The sequence below is a fragment of the Callospermophilus lateralis genome, chromosome 7, assembly GCF_048772815.1.
Source record: "Callospermophilus lateralis isolate mCalLat2 chromosome 7, mCalLat2.hap1, whole genome shotgun sequence".
In the NCBI taxonomy this organism is placed as follows: domain Eukaryota; kingdom Metazoa; phylum Chordata; class Mammalia; order Rodentia; family Sciuridae; genus Callospermophilus; species Callospermophilus lateralis.
The window spans coordinates 12,229,472-12,244,395 of NC_135311.1; the positions used below are offsets into that span (position 1 = coordinate 12,229,472).

General features: G+C 42.5%; 1 protein-coding gene across 1 annotated transcript in view; it reads left to right on the forward strand.

Moving 5' to 3' along the window:
* Positions 1–7,200: 7,200 nt before the first annotated feature.
* LOC143404006 (sodium/potassium-transporting ATPase subunit alpha-4) overlaps positions 7,201–14,924 on the forward strand; it is a 33,273-nt gene continuing 25,549 nt past the window's right edge. Inside the window, exons 1-6 of the mRNA XM_076862370.1 lie at positions 7,201–7,353; positions 7,911–7,970; positions 8,724–8,927; positions 9,724–9,837; positions 12,657–12,791; positions 13,533–13,650. Coding sequence (XP_076718485.1) covers positions 7,201–7,353; positions 7,911–7,970; positions 8,724–8,927; positions 9,724–9,837; positions 12,657–12,791; positions 13,533–13,650 — 784 coding nt within the window. The remainder of the gene's footprint in view (positions 7,354–7,910; positions 7,971–8,723; positions 8,928–9,723; positions 9,838–12,656; positions 12,792–13,532; positions 13,651–14,924) is intronic.

Genomic DNA, 14,924 nt, shown 5'->3' on the forward strand with positions numbered 1-14,924 from the left:
TAACACTCCTGATATCTCTTTCTCCATTCTCTTTATTTTTATTCATAAATACTTACTATCTCAAATGTAAATAGATGTGATATATAAAAATATATGCACATAGATCTGGGGATGTAGTCCAGTGGTATAGCACTTGCCTAGCATGGGTAAGACCCTGGACGACTCAGTCCCAAGCATCACACACACACACACACACACACACACACACACACACATGTGTATATGTATACATATGTATATATATATAGAGAGAGAGAGAGAATTTTATGTGTGTGTGTGTGTGTGTGTGTCTGTATACTGTTTGTTTATTTATACTTTTGTTAATTCAGCTGACTCTTCTAGAACCAGTTCCATTGAGACTGGACTTCTATTTTTGTTGTTGTTGTTGTTTACTACTTTTATCCTTTTACCTAAAACCATATCTGATGCACGTTACGCAATTAGTAAATATTTTTTAAATCATCACAACAATCCAGTAAGATGGAGATGACTATATGATTCTGCAACATGTATACTCAGAAAAATGAGAAGTTATATCCCATTTATATATGATACATCAAAGTGTATAAATGCATTCTACTGTCATGTATAACTAATTAAAACAAACAAACAAACAAACAAACAAAAAGATGGAGATGACTGTTATCCCCAATCTGTAGATAAAACAGGTTAAATTATGTGCCAGGAGTCTCAAAGGTATCAGAAGCAGGATTAAACCTAGGCCAGTCTGGCTCAGGACCAGCCCCCTGAACCACCATGCTCACCTGACCTGCCAGCTGCAGAAAGCCCTGATCAATCCAAAGGCTTAGTGAAGTGTGGAGGCTGTGAAGGGAGCCAGGAATTTGGGGACAAAGGCCACTGGAACAAAGGGGCTGGGCAGATCCATGTGATTAGAAGCAGAGAAAGAAGATCTGATCTTAAAGAAAAGAGAAGGGGCTGAGATGCAAAGAGACCCAACTACCTGCTAGAAGTTTTTAGCAAAGACATAAGAGAATCTTACTATTGGGTGTGTTGTGAGAAGGCGAGGCCTACCCCTGACCCAGAAGAGATGCTTTTCATGGCATTTCCCTTTTGTGTGTGTGTGTGTGTGTGTGTGTGTGGGTGGGGTATACCAGGCATTGAACTCAGGGACACTCGACCACCACCACTGAGCCACATCCCAGCCCTATTTTGTATTTTATTTAGAGACAGAGACTCACTGAGTTGCTTAGCATCTCGCTTTTGCTGAGGCTGGCTTTGAACTCTCGATCTTCCTGCCTCAGCCTCCCTAGCTGCTGGGATTAAAGGCATGCATCACTGAGCCAGCGGCATTTCCCTTCTGTCTACAAAATAGCAGATGTGATCATCTACCAGGGAGAGACAATATGCTAAATATTAAAAAATACTAAGAATGAAACAAACACTACAAAGAAGCCGGCCATGGTGGTGCACGCCTATAACCCTGGTGACTCAGGAGAATGAGACAGGAAAAAAAACAAAAAACCAAAAAAACTAGGAAGTGATTAGATCAATATCAAAGGAAGACATTTAATACAAAATGAGTCTTACAAAAACATCCTTGGCTCCAGTGAATTCAATGGAGATATTTTTTTTCCAAATTCCTCAAAGAATATCCTCATATTATTTATATTGTAGTAAATTATAGAAAAGAATTTTGTGTTGCCTGGCCTATTGTATGGGACTGAACCCAGGGATGCTTTACCACTGAGCTACATCCCCAAGTCCTTTTAAAACTTTTTTTTTTTAATTTTGACACAATGCTTTGTTAAGTTACCCAGGCCGGCCTTAAACTTGTGATCTTCCTGCCTTAGCCCCGAAAATCACTGGAATTATGAGTGTGAACCACTGAGTCCTGCTTGACAAAATCTTATCATACATATATTAGCTTGATTACCACCACATAGTGGAGTGCAAGTATATTACAAGGAAAATGTTATAACTTGTATTGACTAGAAAAATGATTCAACATTATTTCAAATAATGTTCAGAAGGCTATTGATATCAACATCTATATTTAATTCAAATTTTTGAGGAAAAAGCATGCTGAGAAAAATGTCATCATGTTCAGAGGAGAAGGCATGGAGTCTAGAACACTAATAATAACAGCAACTGCAGCAAAAAAACAATAGCAACAATATTCAAAATCTTGGATAAGAAGTTAGCATTTAAAAGAAACAAACTAGCCTGGATGGGGGCATATGCCTGTAATCCCAGGGAATGGATTTAGGGAGGCTGAGGTAGGAGGATCGATTTAAGGCCGGCCTGGGCATAAATTGAGCTCCTGTCTCAAAAAATAAAAAGCACCAGGGATGTAGCTCAGTGGTAGAGCAACTCTGGCCATTCCCTAGTACAAAAATAAATAAATGAATTCTAAAGAAGAAACCAGCTAGAATAAATAAAAATATATTGCTTTTTGTAAATGACATGACTGCCTACAAAATGCAAGGAATACAACCAAAGCAATAGCAGTATGTGTGTGTGTGTGTGTGTGTGTGTGTGTGTGTATCTCCTGGAAACATAAGTTCAAAATTATAGGGCACCAACATATCAGTTTTTAAACAAATAAATGTATCCCTATTAAAGAAGATACAGCACAAATGGCTTCTATTTTCCAACAGAACAAATTATAATCAAGGTTTCGTGTGTGTGGTACATGGCATGAATATATGGAGAACAAAACTTTGGGAAGACAGAATGTCGTGAAAGAAAAAAATATATATACTGTAGTTGAGTGGGTGGCAAACTTGCAAATTCAAAGCCAGCCCAGGCCACTTAGCAAGATCCTGTCTCAAAATTTTAAAATTAGGGGCTGAGAATGTGGCTCAGTGGTAGAGTGCTTACCTAGCACAGGTGAGACAATGGGTTCTATCCTCAGCACCACAGAAAAGTAAATAAATAAAACAAAGGTATTTTTAAAAATTAAAAGAGTTCAGTGGTAAAGTGCCCCTGGGTCCAATTCCCAGTCCCCACCCCCAGAAAAAAAAAAATGTTACTATATAAAAGAGCTAATCTAATATCAATTAAAATCTTCATTATATTTTCATAAAACGTAGCATGTTGGTTGTAACAGTAATCAGGCAAGAATCTGAGGGATATTTTTTTATAAGTAATTACGAAATGAATGAATATACAACTATGATAGCATGTTTACCTCAACAGATCTTGTTGAGGCACTTCAAACCAAAGTGAATTCATTATCAAAATCTTGTAACATCAAAACGAAATCAGAAAACTTATCATTCAACATGGGTTAAGGACAAGCTGCTCTGGGCCAAGTGTTCCTCTGGAGGCCAGGAAAGGTCACGAAGAAGGAGGCAATGAGCAAGAAATACAGATACGTGGGCAGGATGATTTCAGAGAGTGAACAGCACCACAAAGTGAAGAGGGTTGGGGCCAGAGGGACTGCTCTGCATTGGCTCTCAGAGAAGGTCTCTCTGAAAAGGTGAACTCTGGAGCTTAGATCTGCAGATCTGAAAGGGGTTTCCAAAAATACTTCCAATTGATTGTATCTCCATAGAGTTGCTTCTGGGGACCTTCTATGAGCAAGGCTAAGTGTTGTCACAGAGAGGATGCAGAGATGAATTCAGCAATTTTAACTTTAATTCTGACCTTGCTCTTAAGGATTTTATAATGGATATTAAACACCAAGACAGGAGAAAATGTTTGCAACATGGCAAGGGGTTCCTACACATCAACTGAAAAAAGACAAAAACAAACAAGAGAAAATGCTCACAAGACAATAAAGAAATGCAAATTACAACTACAAAAATAAGCTGGACACAGTGGCACATGGCTATAATCCCAGTGACATGGGAAGCTAAGGCAAGGAGAACGGCAAGTTCAAGGCCAGCCTGGGCAACTTAGCAAGACCCTGTCTCAAAATAAAAAATAAGAAGGGCTAGGGGATGTAGCTCAGTGGTAGAACATCCCTGGGTTCAATCCCCAGTACCTCAAAAATGACTACAAGATTAAAACAAAACAAAACAAAAAACCCATTACCAGATTAAAACAAAACAAAACAAAAAACCCATTACAAGATAATCTCTGTCCAGTGTAATGGTGAAAAATGTAAATGATCAAGGTCATTCAGTATGGAGAGTACACATTCTTGCACCTACTTACTGGGATCTAGACAAAAAAAGCCCTAAAAACAATTGGTAAACTATTTTAAGATTTTTTAAAAATATATTTTAAGATTTTAAATGAGAGTTTTCTATGTTTCAGCAACAGAAATTAATTCTGCAGATATAAAAGCTAAAGCTACCAATAGTACAGATGCTATGAGGCAGTGTTTTTTTTTTTTTTTTCAGTTTTAGATGGACACAATATCTTTTTTTTTTTTAAAGAGACAGAGAGAGAGAGAGAGAGAGAATTTTTAAAAATATTTATTTATTTATTTTTAGTTTTCGGCAGACACAACATCTTTGTTTGTTTGTGGTGCTGAGGATCGAACCCGGGCGGCACGCATGCCAGGCGAGCGCACTAGTGCTTGAGCCACATCCCCAGCCCACAATATCTTTATTTTACATTTATGTGGTGTTAAGGATCGAACCCAGTGCCTCATGCATGCTAGGCGAGTGCTCTGCCACAGAGCCACAACCTCAGCCCCTGAGGCAGTGTTTTTAATAGTTAAAAAATAATTGGAAAGCATCTTATAAATCCATCAGCAGTGGGAATGATGGAAGAGGCCATGGTCAACACAGAATATGCTTTGCAGCTGCTGAAACCATAAGCTTTATACACCTGACAGGTTGATTAATGAAAGCAAGATTGGATGATTGTATAAATTTTAGAAATATATCTCCACTTAGGTCTCTATTTGTATAAACACAGAAAAAAGACTGAAGGGTAGGCAGTATATTGACTGTAGTCATTCTGGCCATGGAGAGTCGGAAGGGAAGGGAAATGGGACTTCGAATCTTTATTTTAGATTTTTATTGGTATATCATGGTACATTATGTACATTATTGGTAAATTATGATTACACATAATAGCAGGATTCATCATGATGTATTTGTACATGTACACAACATAATTTGATCAATTTTATTCTCCAGAAACTCCTATTTTATACATTTTTTAATAGAGAAGAAAAATCTAATCTATTAAGGAAACAGACTAACCCTGATTCTAGCTGGGAAGGAATCATTTTTCACTTGTGAATTCCGAAGGAGAATTGCATGCAGTACCAAGATGGATGTTTTCAGATATGGTCATATTTTAAAAAATCTTGTCCAACCAAAATGCAATTAAATAAATACCAAACAACAGAAATGAAATATGCATGTGATATGCATAACTGAAAAAATATATATAAATGATTGATAGAAACACATTAAGTACTGCAGATCCTTTTTGAAAGGAAATAAAAAATATTTGCACATAAAACATTTAAAGTCAGAGCACTTACTGAGTTGTCAAAGGTGAACGGAGAGATAAATACATCATTTTAAAATGAGGAAATAGCCAGGTATGGTGTTGCATGTCTATAATCCCAGTGGCTTTGGAGGCTGAGAGGAGAGGATCATGAGTCAAAACCAGCCTCAGCAACTTAGTAAGGTATTGAGCAACTCAAGGAGACCCTGTGTCTAGATAAAATATTTTAAAAGGGCTGGGCGTGTTCTTCAGTGGTTAAGTGCCCCTGGGTTCAATGCCCAGTATACCCCCAAAACTAAAATAAATAAATAAAAAGGGCTGGGGGTTCAGCTCAGTGGTAGAATGTGCCTGGATTCAATTCCTAGTACTACAAAATCAATCAATCAATCGAATAAATAAATAAAATGAGGGAATACTGTGATATTCACATGGAAGAGGATAGCTTTAAATGGGATCCTAATTAGAATAAGTTATAGTCTATGTATGTATGTATGTCAAATGCACTCTACTGTCAGGTGTATCTAAAAAACAACCAATAAAAAATTAGAAAGAAAAAAAAAAGAATACAGCTTTACTCTGAGAAGAACTGTATATGAAGCCACAAATGAAATGACTAATACTGCCGGGCATGGTGTTGCATGCCTGGAATCCCAGTGGCTCCAGAGGGTGAGGCAGGAGGAGCACAAGTTCAAAGCCAGCCTCAACAACTTAGTGAGGCCCTAAGCACCTCAGCAAGACCTTGGCTTCAGTAACATACACAAAGGGGCTGGGGATGTGGCTCAGTGGTTAAGTACCCCTGGATTCAATTCCCATTACCAGAAAAAAAGACTAATACCAAATTCAAGCACACCCCATATATGCCAGACGCTGTGCTTTATGGAAAGCACCTTACTTTAACCCTTACTCTTGCCATCTTATGAGGCAGATGGCTTCCTCCTTTCCAGTAAAGGGGGAAAGGGCACAGAGAAGTTAGTGAACTTGCCTAAAATCATTCAGCCGACAAGCAGAGGAGTCAGGATTCAAACTCAAAAGACTTATTCCAAATCAGACCAGGTCTTCTTCCACATCAGGTCTATTTGGTCAGCTGATCTCTAAAATTAAAGGATCAGATTCCGTGTTGGTGAAGAGGCGTGCACATGCAAGAGTTACCAGCTTTATTTTTCTGTCATCCCCCTGGGGTCTCTGGAGGCCTCAGCGGTCTCAGGACCACACAGGGCTTTGTTCCAGTTCTGCCCTCAGACCCAGATGCTCTCTGCAGCAGAATCTGCCCTGGTCACCTTCAGACCCAGGGACTGAGAGGGGTGCGTTCCGGGTTGGAACTTCCACCAGGCCTTTGTGATGCCAGGCCCGGGCGGTTGCCAGGGCACCCACGGGGCCTGGGGCTGGGGGCTCCCAGCGCCCTGAAGCCCGCTCAGGCCTCATCCATTCTTGCTGCACTTCCCACCTGCTGGGTGCCTTGGGCATCTTCAGCACTTAGGCCCCAGAAGTCCTGGCCACACTGTTCATTGCCTCAGCTCCAACCAGTCAACCTTCCACCTCTTCCTTAGCTCTGGAAGCCCAGGCTCCTCTCGCCCAGCTCCTTCATTCTAGAAACTTCCTCCTCTCAGCTGTACTGCTCAGGTCTCTCTCTCCCTCATTCTCCTTCCCTTCCCTTGGGTCTGCCTCCCCCCTTGCTCTGCTCCACTCCTCCCGGCCTCCTCCGCCCTCCTCCCACCCTTCCACGGCCCCCCACACCCTCCTCCCTCCTCTGCATCCCTCACCCCCGCTCCCTCTTTTAGCTTCCTCCCACCTGCTGATCTGGGCCCTCTCTCTCCAGGGACAACCATGGGGTTTGGAGAGAAAAAAGGGACAATGAGTTTCCGCGAGAGGACTCCAAGCCCAAGACCCAGAATGAGGTTTAAAACTAGTAAGAAACCAAAAGTGAAGAGGAAAAAAAAGAAGAAAGATTTAGAGGAACTGAAGAAGGAGGTGGTCATGGTGAGTGTGCCCAACGCAGGTGGCCCTGAAACAGCCCTCAGCCCCACTCTGCCTCCCAACAACACTCCTTAAAGGCATCACACAGGCCAGCTTGGTGGCTCACACCTGCAATCCCAGCGACTGACTCAGGAGGCTGAGGCAGGAGGATCCCCAGTTCCACACCAGCCTGGGCAACTTAGTGAGATCCTGTCTCAAGATTTAAAAAATAAAATTAAATTAAAAAATAGGGCTGGGTTTGTGGCTCAGGGGTAGAGCACTCGCCTAGCACATGGGAGGCCCTGGGTTCCATCCTCAGTGCCCCATAAAAGTAAATACATAAAACAAAGTTGCGCAAATAAATTAATTGACTGAAATAAAAAGAGCTGGGGATGTAGCTCAGTGGTAGAGCCTCCCTGGGTTCAATTGCTAGTACACCCCCCACCCCACCCCCCAAAAAAGGTAGAGAGCGAATTACACAGGCTTGGGCTGTCTTCTTCCCCAGGATGCTTCTTCCCCCTCTCCCTGAAAATAACCTGGGGCCACCACCTCCCCCCTCAATGACTCTACTGTCCCTGCAGGACGACCACAAATTAACCTTGGATGAGCTGAGTGCCAAGTATTCTGTGGACCTGAACAAAGTGAGTAAGGAGCTCCCAGAAGGCGGCAGCCGTCCCCAACTCTGACCTTGAGGCTGTCACCGCCCCCTGTATCCTTACTGTCCTCACCACCCACTGCCCACTCATGAATAGCCTTCCTAGAGAGGGGGATTTAGACTTTCTTTGGACTGGGTTTTCCCCAGGTACCTCAGGGTTCTTTCCCAAGAAGGGGGGGGGCTGCCCCATTCTTCTCCGCCCCTCTGTCCTCCAGCTCAGCCCTGGGGGTATTTCCCCTGGACACCTGGCTGTTACTTCTCAAAGTTGCTTTTCTGAGGATGAAGAGGAAGAAAAGCACTGACTGATGATTTCTAGCTCTAGAAATCATGCTCCCTAACCTCAAGTCCAATGTCCCTACTTCTCCCCCTCAGCTAAGATCCACAGGACACCATGCAACTACCCCAACAAAGCTTGGGACACTTTAAGAAAGTGAGGATGGTCCAGGGCTGTGTCTCTCAAAACTTTTTGTCTTTAGGATCCCGTAACAGTTCTTATCATTTACCAAGGACCCCAAAGAGCCAGTGCAGGGGGGGCACACCTGTAATACTAGCAGCTCAGAAGACGGAGACAGGAGGATTGCAAATTTGAGGCCAGCCTCAGAAACTTAGTGAGATCCTGTCTCAAAAAACCCACAAAGGTGGGGGTGTGGCTCACCTGTCTCTTTTTTCACCTCTCTCTCCCTCTCTCTTTCTCTCCCCCCCCCATCTTGATCTCCATCCCTATTTCTTCTCCACTCAGGGTCTTAGCCCCGAAAAAGCAAAGGAAAACCTGCTTCGAGATGGACCCAACGCACTTACTCCTCCGGCCACCACTCCAGAATGGGTCAAATTCTGTAAACAGTTATTTGGCGGCTTCTCTCTCCTGCTGTGGACTGGGGCCATCCTCTGCTTCTTGGCCTATTGCATTCAGCTGTATGCCCATCAGGAACCTCCCAAAGATAATGTGAGTCTGCTCAAGGAATACTGGCCAGTCCAGTCTCTGCTCAGCCCCTGAAACTCTTCTGCCTACACTCCTGAAGTCCTCTGGCCTGAGTCTCTAGGAGTACCAGCACTTTCTAAGGAAGCCCCTGGTCCAACTTAGTTCTCCTTGCCTTTATCTAGAAAGCTCCTGGTCCAGCTGTCTGAGATACAGGATTCCCCTCAGAAACTTTCTCTGCTTTGCGGGGTACAGTGGCATATGCCTATAATCCCCAAAACTTGGGAGGCTGAGGCCGGAGGACTGCAAGTTCAAGGCCAACCTGGGCAACTTAGTGAGACCTTGTTGCTAAACAAAAAAATAAAAAGGGTTGGAGATATAGCTCAGAGGTAGAGCAGCCCTGGATCATCCTATCCCCAGTACTGTGGGGCGAGGGGCGGCGAGAACTTTCTCTCCTTTGATGATCTTTCCAACTGATCATCAAAATACTTTTCAGGCCTTTCCTCTTCTCCAGAATCTTAACCTCTTCACCGCCCCTCTATCCTTACTGTCCCTACTACCCACGCCCACTCGTGAATAGCCTTCCTAGAGAGGGTGGTTTAGACCTTCTTTGGATTGGATTTTCTTGACCACTCACCAAACTTCAAGGTTCCTTCCCCAAGAAGGGCATGGGTGCTGCCCTGATTCTTCTCAGCCCCTCTGCCCTCCAACTCAGCCCTGGGGGTATTTCCCCTGGACACCTGGCTGTTACTTCTGGAAGTTGCTTTTCTGAGGATGAAGAGGAAGAAAAGCACCTACTGATGCGCCCTTTCCCCGTCTCCAGCTGTTCCTGGGCATCGTGCTGTCTGTAGTGGTCATCATCACCGGCTGCTTCTCCTATTACCAGGAGGCCAAGAGCTCAAAGATAATGGAATCTTTTAAGAACATGGTGCCACAGGTAGGACAAGTGTTTAGAATGTGACGGATGAGTTAGTAAGTCCCCTGGAGAATCATACCCTACAAAGAGTGAGCTGAGCAAGGCTAGCATTGAAGGCACCGGGCGACTCTATCAGGCCTTAAAAACTGTGAACCTCTGCAAAAGAGATGCCACTACAACTAAGTAGTCTAGTCTAAAAGGCACAATAGGAATCTGATGAGGAAACTGCATCCTCACCTCAAAAAAAGAGCATTCTATTTAAAAAAAAAAAAAAAAAAGGCATAGAGCCAGGCACAGTGGCACAGGCCTGTAATCCCAGCTACTTGGGAAGCTGAGGCAGGAGGATCACAAGTTCAAAGCCAGCCTGGAAAACAGTAAGTCCCTGTCTGAAAATGAGCTGGGGATGTAGCTCAGTGGTAGAGCACTTCCCTAGCCTTCATAAGGCCCCGAGTTCAATTCCAGCACCACAGAATATTAATAAGAAAAATAAAAGACAAGAGTTGGCAGGGAGGCTAGATTTTTCAAATGTCAGTGAAGTTAAAGATAACGAATAGCTCAATGGTAGAACGTTCACCTAGCATGTGTGAGGTACTGGGTTCACTTCCCACCCAACCCACCCCACCCCCACACACAAAATGAACAGCTGTGGAATTGTTCCAGATTATAGGAGGTTAAAGAGATGTGATATTACTAGTCATGCATGGTAGCACATACCTGTAATCACAGCAACTCAGGAGGCTGAGTCAGGAGGATTACAACGTCAAGGCCAGCCTCTGCAAATTAGCAAAGCCCTAAGCATCTTAATGAGACTGTCTCAAAATTTAAAAATAAAAAACAAAGGCCTTGGGATAAAACTCAGAGGAAAACTGCCCATGGGTTCAATCCCTGGTATTAAAAAAAAAAAAAAAGACATGACAACTAAATTCAGTACTTACACTTCTAAATTTGATGCAGTGCTAGAGGAAAAAAAATAATGCCTTTATTTGTATGAATGTGCTGAGGATTGAAGTCAAGACCTCTTGCATGCTAGCAAGCCCACCACTAAGCTACACCTGCAATCCGAAAATAGTGCTTTAAAAGATATTTGGGACCAATTGACAAAAATGGAATGCAGATGGTAAAATATTATATCAATGTGAAACTTACCAAAATCAATCACTGTATTGTGGTTATATAAGAGAATATCCCAAATTCTTGGGAAATGCACACTGAAACACTTAGGATAAAAGATCGTGAAATATGTTACAAAACCTCAAATAATTCAAGCAAAAAGCATTCACATGCACTTGCATGCACACACAGAAAGAAAGTAATAAAGCAAATGAGATAAAATGTTAATAGGTGAACGAATGTAGGTTAAAGGTTACAAGCATCGATGCTATTTTTATTCTTCTAAAATTTTCAAAAATTTAAAATTATTTTCAAATAAGTTTTTTTTTTTGTACAGATACCTGAAAAGAACAGACAGTAAACAGAGGTTCCTAGGCACATGCCTTGAAACTTGTAAAAGACTAGGTGGCAAAATTTCCTGACCATGTAATACCACTATCGCCGAGGATTCTTTTTGGTATCAATATGATTTCATGTTTTCAGCTGAGCATATGGGTTAATCCCAGTGACTTGGGAGGCATATATATATATATATATATATATATATATATATATATATATATATATATATATATATATATATATATATTTTTAGTTATAGGTGGGCACAATAGCTTTATTTTTAAAATTTTTATGTGGTGCTGAGGATCGAACCCAGTGCCTCACACCTGTGTGGCCAGTGCTCTTCCTCTAAGCCACAATCCCAGCCCCTGTCTCAAATTTTTAAAAAGTAATAATGAAGGGCTGAGTGTGTAGCTCAGTGGGAGAGTTCCTCCGGGATCCGATCCCCTGAACCATGAAAATAGAATTTTTAAAAAAATTTTTGTCTCTGGGTAAGAGGTTTAAAGAAAGTGTTTTGGTAGTTTTGAACTAGGATTGGAAATTATCAGTTAGCTTTTGCTGCCTGACAAACCACTCCCAAATCTAATGACTTAAAACAACATATTCTTTCTGACAGTTCTGAGGCTGGGATATTGTTGTGGTCTGGGCTGACCTCAGCTGGGGCTAGATGATCTAAGATGACCTCATTGACTTATTTGGGGCCTTGGCTCAGAGGTCTGGGACAACAGGGGCCTTTCTCCTCATGATCTCTGTTCTTTTGGAAGACCAGCTAAGGCTTGTCCAGATGGGGGCAGTGGGTTCCTTTAACGACAGGACAAATCCCAACACAAAAGCACTTGTTAAGTCTATACTTTGCATCACATTTGCTAATATCTTAAGGCCAAAGCAAGTCACATGGCTAAGCCTCGGCTTAGGAATGAAAAGATAGACCCCACCTTTTGATGGAAAGACCAGTAAAGTCTCATTGCAAAGAGTCCTGCAGATGGTGGCTACAGGAATGTACAATCTTTTTTTTTTTCCCCTATACTCTGGGTATTAAACTCAGAGTCTTGAGCATGCTGTACCAGGCAAGTATGCTGCCTCTAAGCTACATCCCCAGTCCTTTTTACTCTATTTTGAGACAGAGTCTTGCTAAATTGCCCAGGCTGCCTTCAAACTTGCAATTCTCCTGCCTCAGCCTCTCAGGTTGCTGAGATTACAGGTGTGCCCCACCACACCTGGCAGCAATATGCAATCTACCAAAGACTCCTTCAGAAATATTGTAGTGGGTGACAGTAAAAAAGAGGAGTCAGAGGAAAGAGTCAGGAACTGAAGTTTTAGAAAAATAGGAAGTAAGAGACTGGGAAAACCAAAAGTTTTAGAAACAACTCTGCCCTGTCTTCCTGTAGCAAGCTCTGGTAATTCGAGACGGAGAGAAGATGCAAATTGATGTACAAGACGTGGTGGTGGGAGACCTGGTAGAGGTGAAAGGTGGAGACCGAATCCCTGCTGACCTCCGGCTTATCTCTTCACAAGGATGTAAGGTGAGGAGAGGTGGAGAGCTAAGGGAGGGGGCTAAGGTGGTCTGAAGGTATGGTAGAGACCTAGGCTCAGTGAGAAAAACTATGACCTTCCAGGTGTGGTAGCACATACCTGTGATCCTGATGACTCAGGAGGCGGAGGCAGAAAGATCGTAAGTTTGAGGTCAGCCTAGACGACTTAGTAAGACCCCCCAAAAAAAATCAGAAATAGGGGCTGGGGATGTGGCTCAAGCGACAGCACGCTCGCCTGGCAGGCGTGCGGCCCGGGTTCGATCCTCAGCACCACATACAAACAAAGATGTTGTGTCCGCCGAAAACTAAAAAATAAATATTAAAAAAAAAATTCTCTCTCTCTCTTTTCTTCTCTTCTCTTCTCTTCTCTCTCTCTCTCTCTCTCTCTCTCTCTCTCTCTCTCTCTCTCACTCACTCAAAAAAAAAAAAAAAAATCAGAAATAGAAGAGGCCAGGGATGTAGCTTAGTGGCAGAACGCCCCTGGGTTCAATACTCAGTATCAAACACACACACATGCACACACACACACACACACACACACATGCACACACACAGAAGAAAAAAATTTCAGAACCTTGAGAAGTTACTAGTGTGAGTCTAAGGTTAGGCAGTAAGATGCTGGTTATGTCCATTTGTTTCTGTCTGTATGTAAATGATGGTAAGTAGAGATACAAATGTACCTGCCTTTCCCCCCCACACTCATCTAATGACCTGTCCTCCTTCCCATCCCAGGTGGACAATTCCTCCCTGACTGGAGAGTCAGAGCCCCAATCCCGCTCCCCTGACTTCACCCATGAGAACCCTCTGGAGACACGAAATATCTGCTTCTTCTCCACCAACTGTGTAGAAGGTGAATATTGGATCATAAGTAGCATAGATTCAAAAGCAGAAACCAAAACAGAAAGATTTCAAGAGTGCTCTGTCTTCTAACGGGATTGGGATAGGAAGAACTGGTGAATAGCCTAGCCTAGCCGTGGCTCATGAGCTGTGTGACCTTTTCATTCAAGGTCAAAACCACCATTTCTACCAGTGCAGTGGTGCGTGCCTATAATCCCAAGACTTGGGAGGCTAAGACAGGAGAAGACCAGTTTGAGGTCAGCATGGGAAATTTAGCAAGTCCCTGTCTTGAAAGAAAAAATAAAAAGAGCTGGGGATATAGCTCAGTGGAAAAGCACCCTCTGGGGTTTTTCCCAATTTCATTCCCACCACCACAAAAGACCCCCACTTGCACATTTCCACATTTGATGATACTAAAAGTCGTTAGCCTAGATTTTTCTGTGGATGACAAAAGTATTGAGTTCTTAGCACAAGGCCTGATACATTGTAAGTACCCTATAATTATAAGCTATTTTTCTAGCTAGTGAATGACTACCCTCTATGTGCTTAAAACAACACAGGAAGGAGGAAAAATTATTCATCCCTGCTAGATCATTCTTTTCCTAGGGAAGCCCTAACTTCTAAATATCCCTTGTCCAAGGAGGATACTGGCATTGAGAATTTGAGTAACCAGACGTACTCCTCAGACTTTAACTTTGCTCCTAGAAAATAGGGCATCTTTAAACCAGGAGGCAATTCTGACCCAAAGTGGTAACAAGGGACTCAATAGCATTATGTCAATCTCTCCTTTGCCCTTTCCCTTAAAGTAGCCTGAAGACTCTCTGGAACACACTTGAGAACCATTATTAATGCTTAAGAATATATGTTTGGGTATCCAGAAATAGCTACATTTTATTGGATGCATAAATTCACTTTATTGGATGCACCATGTCAAATACTATCAATATAATCTCTGATCCTCACAATATTATATAGTAGGTATTAGCCCTATTTTACCCATGAAAGATGAAGGTTCGAAGCAATTAATTATCCAAAGGTAAAACTCATCAAAAGAGGAGGCTCATGTATTCTAATTCAGGTCTATTGCCAAAGCCCCTGTTCTTTCCAAGACTTTGATCTGAACTAAAAGATTGTTTATCACCTTTCTCTCCCTTCCCCTCCCTCCTCTGAAACTGAGGATTGAATCCAGTACTAGAGAGGTCATTAACCAGGTACAGTGGCACATTCCTGTAATTCCAGTGACTTGGGAGGTTGAGGCAGAAGGATCACAAATCTGAGACCAACCTC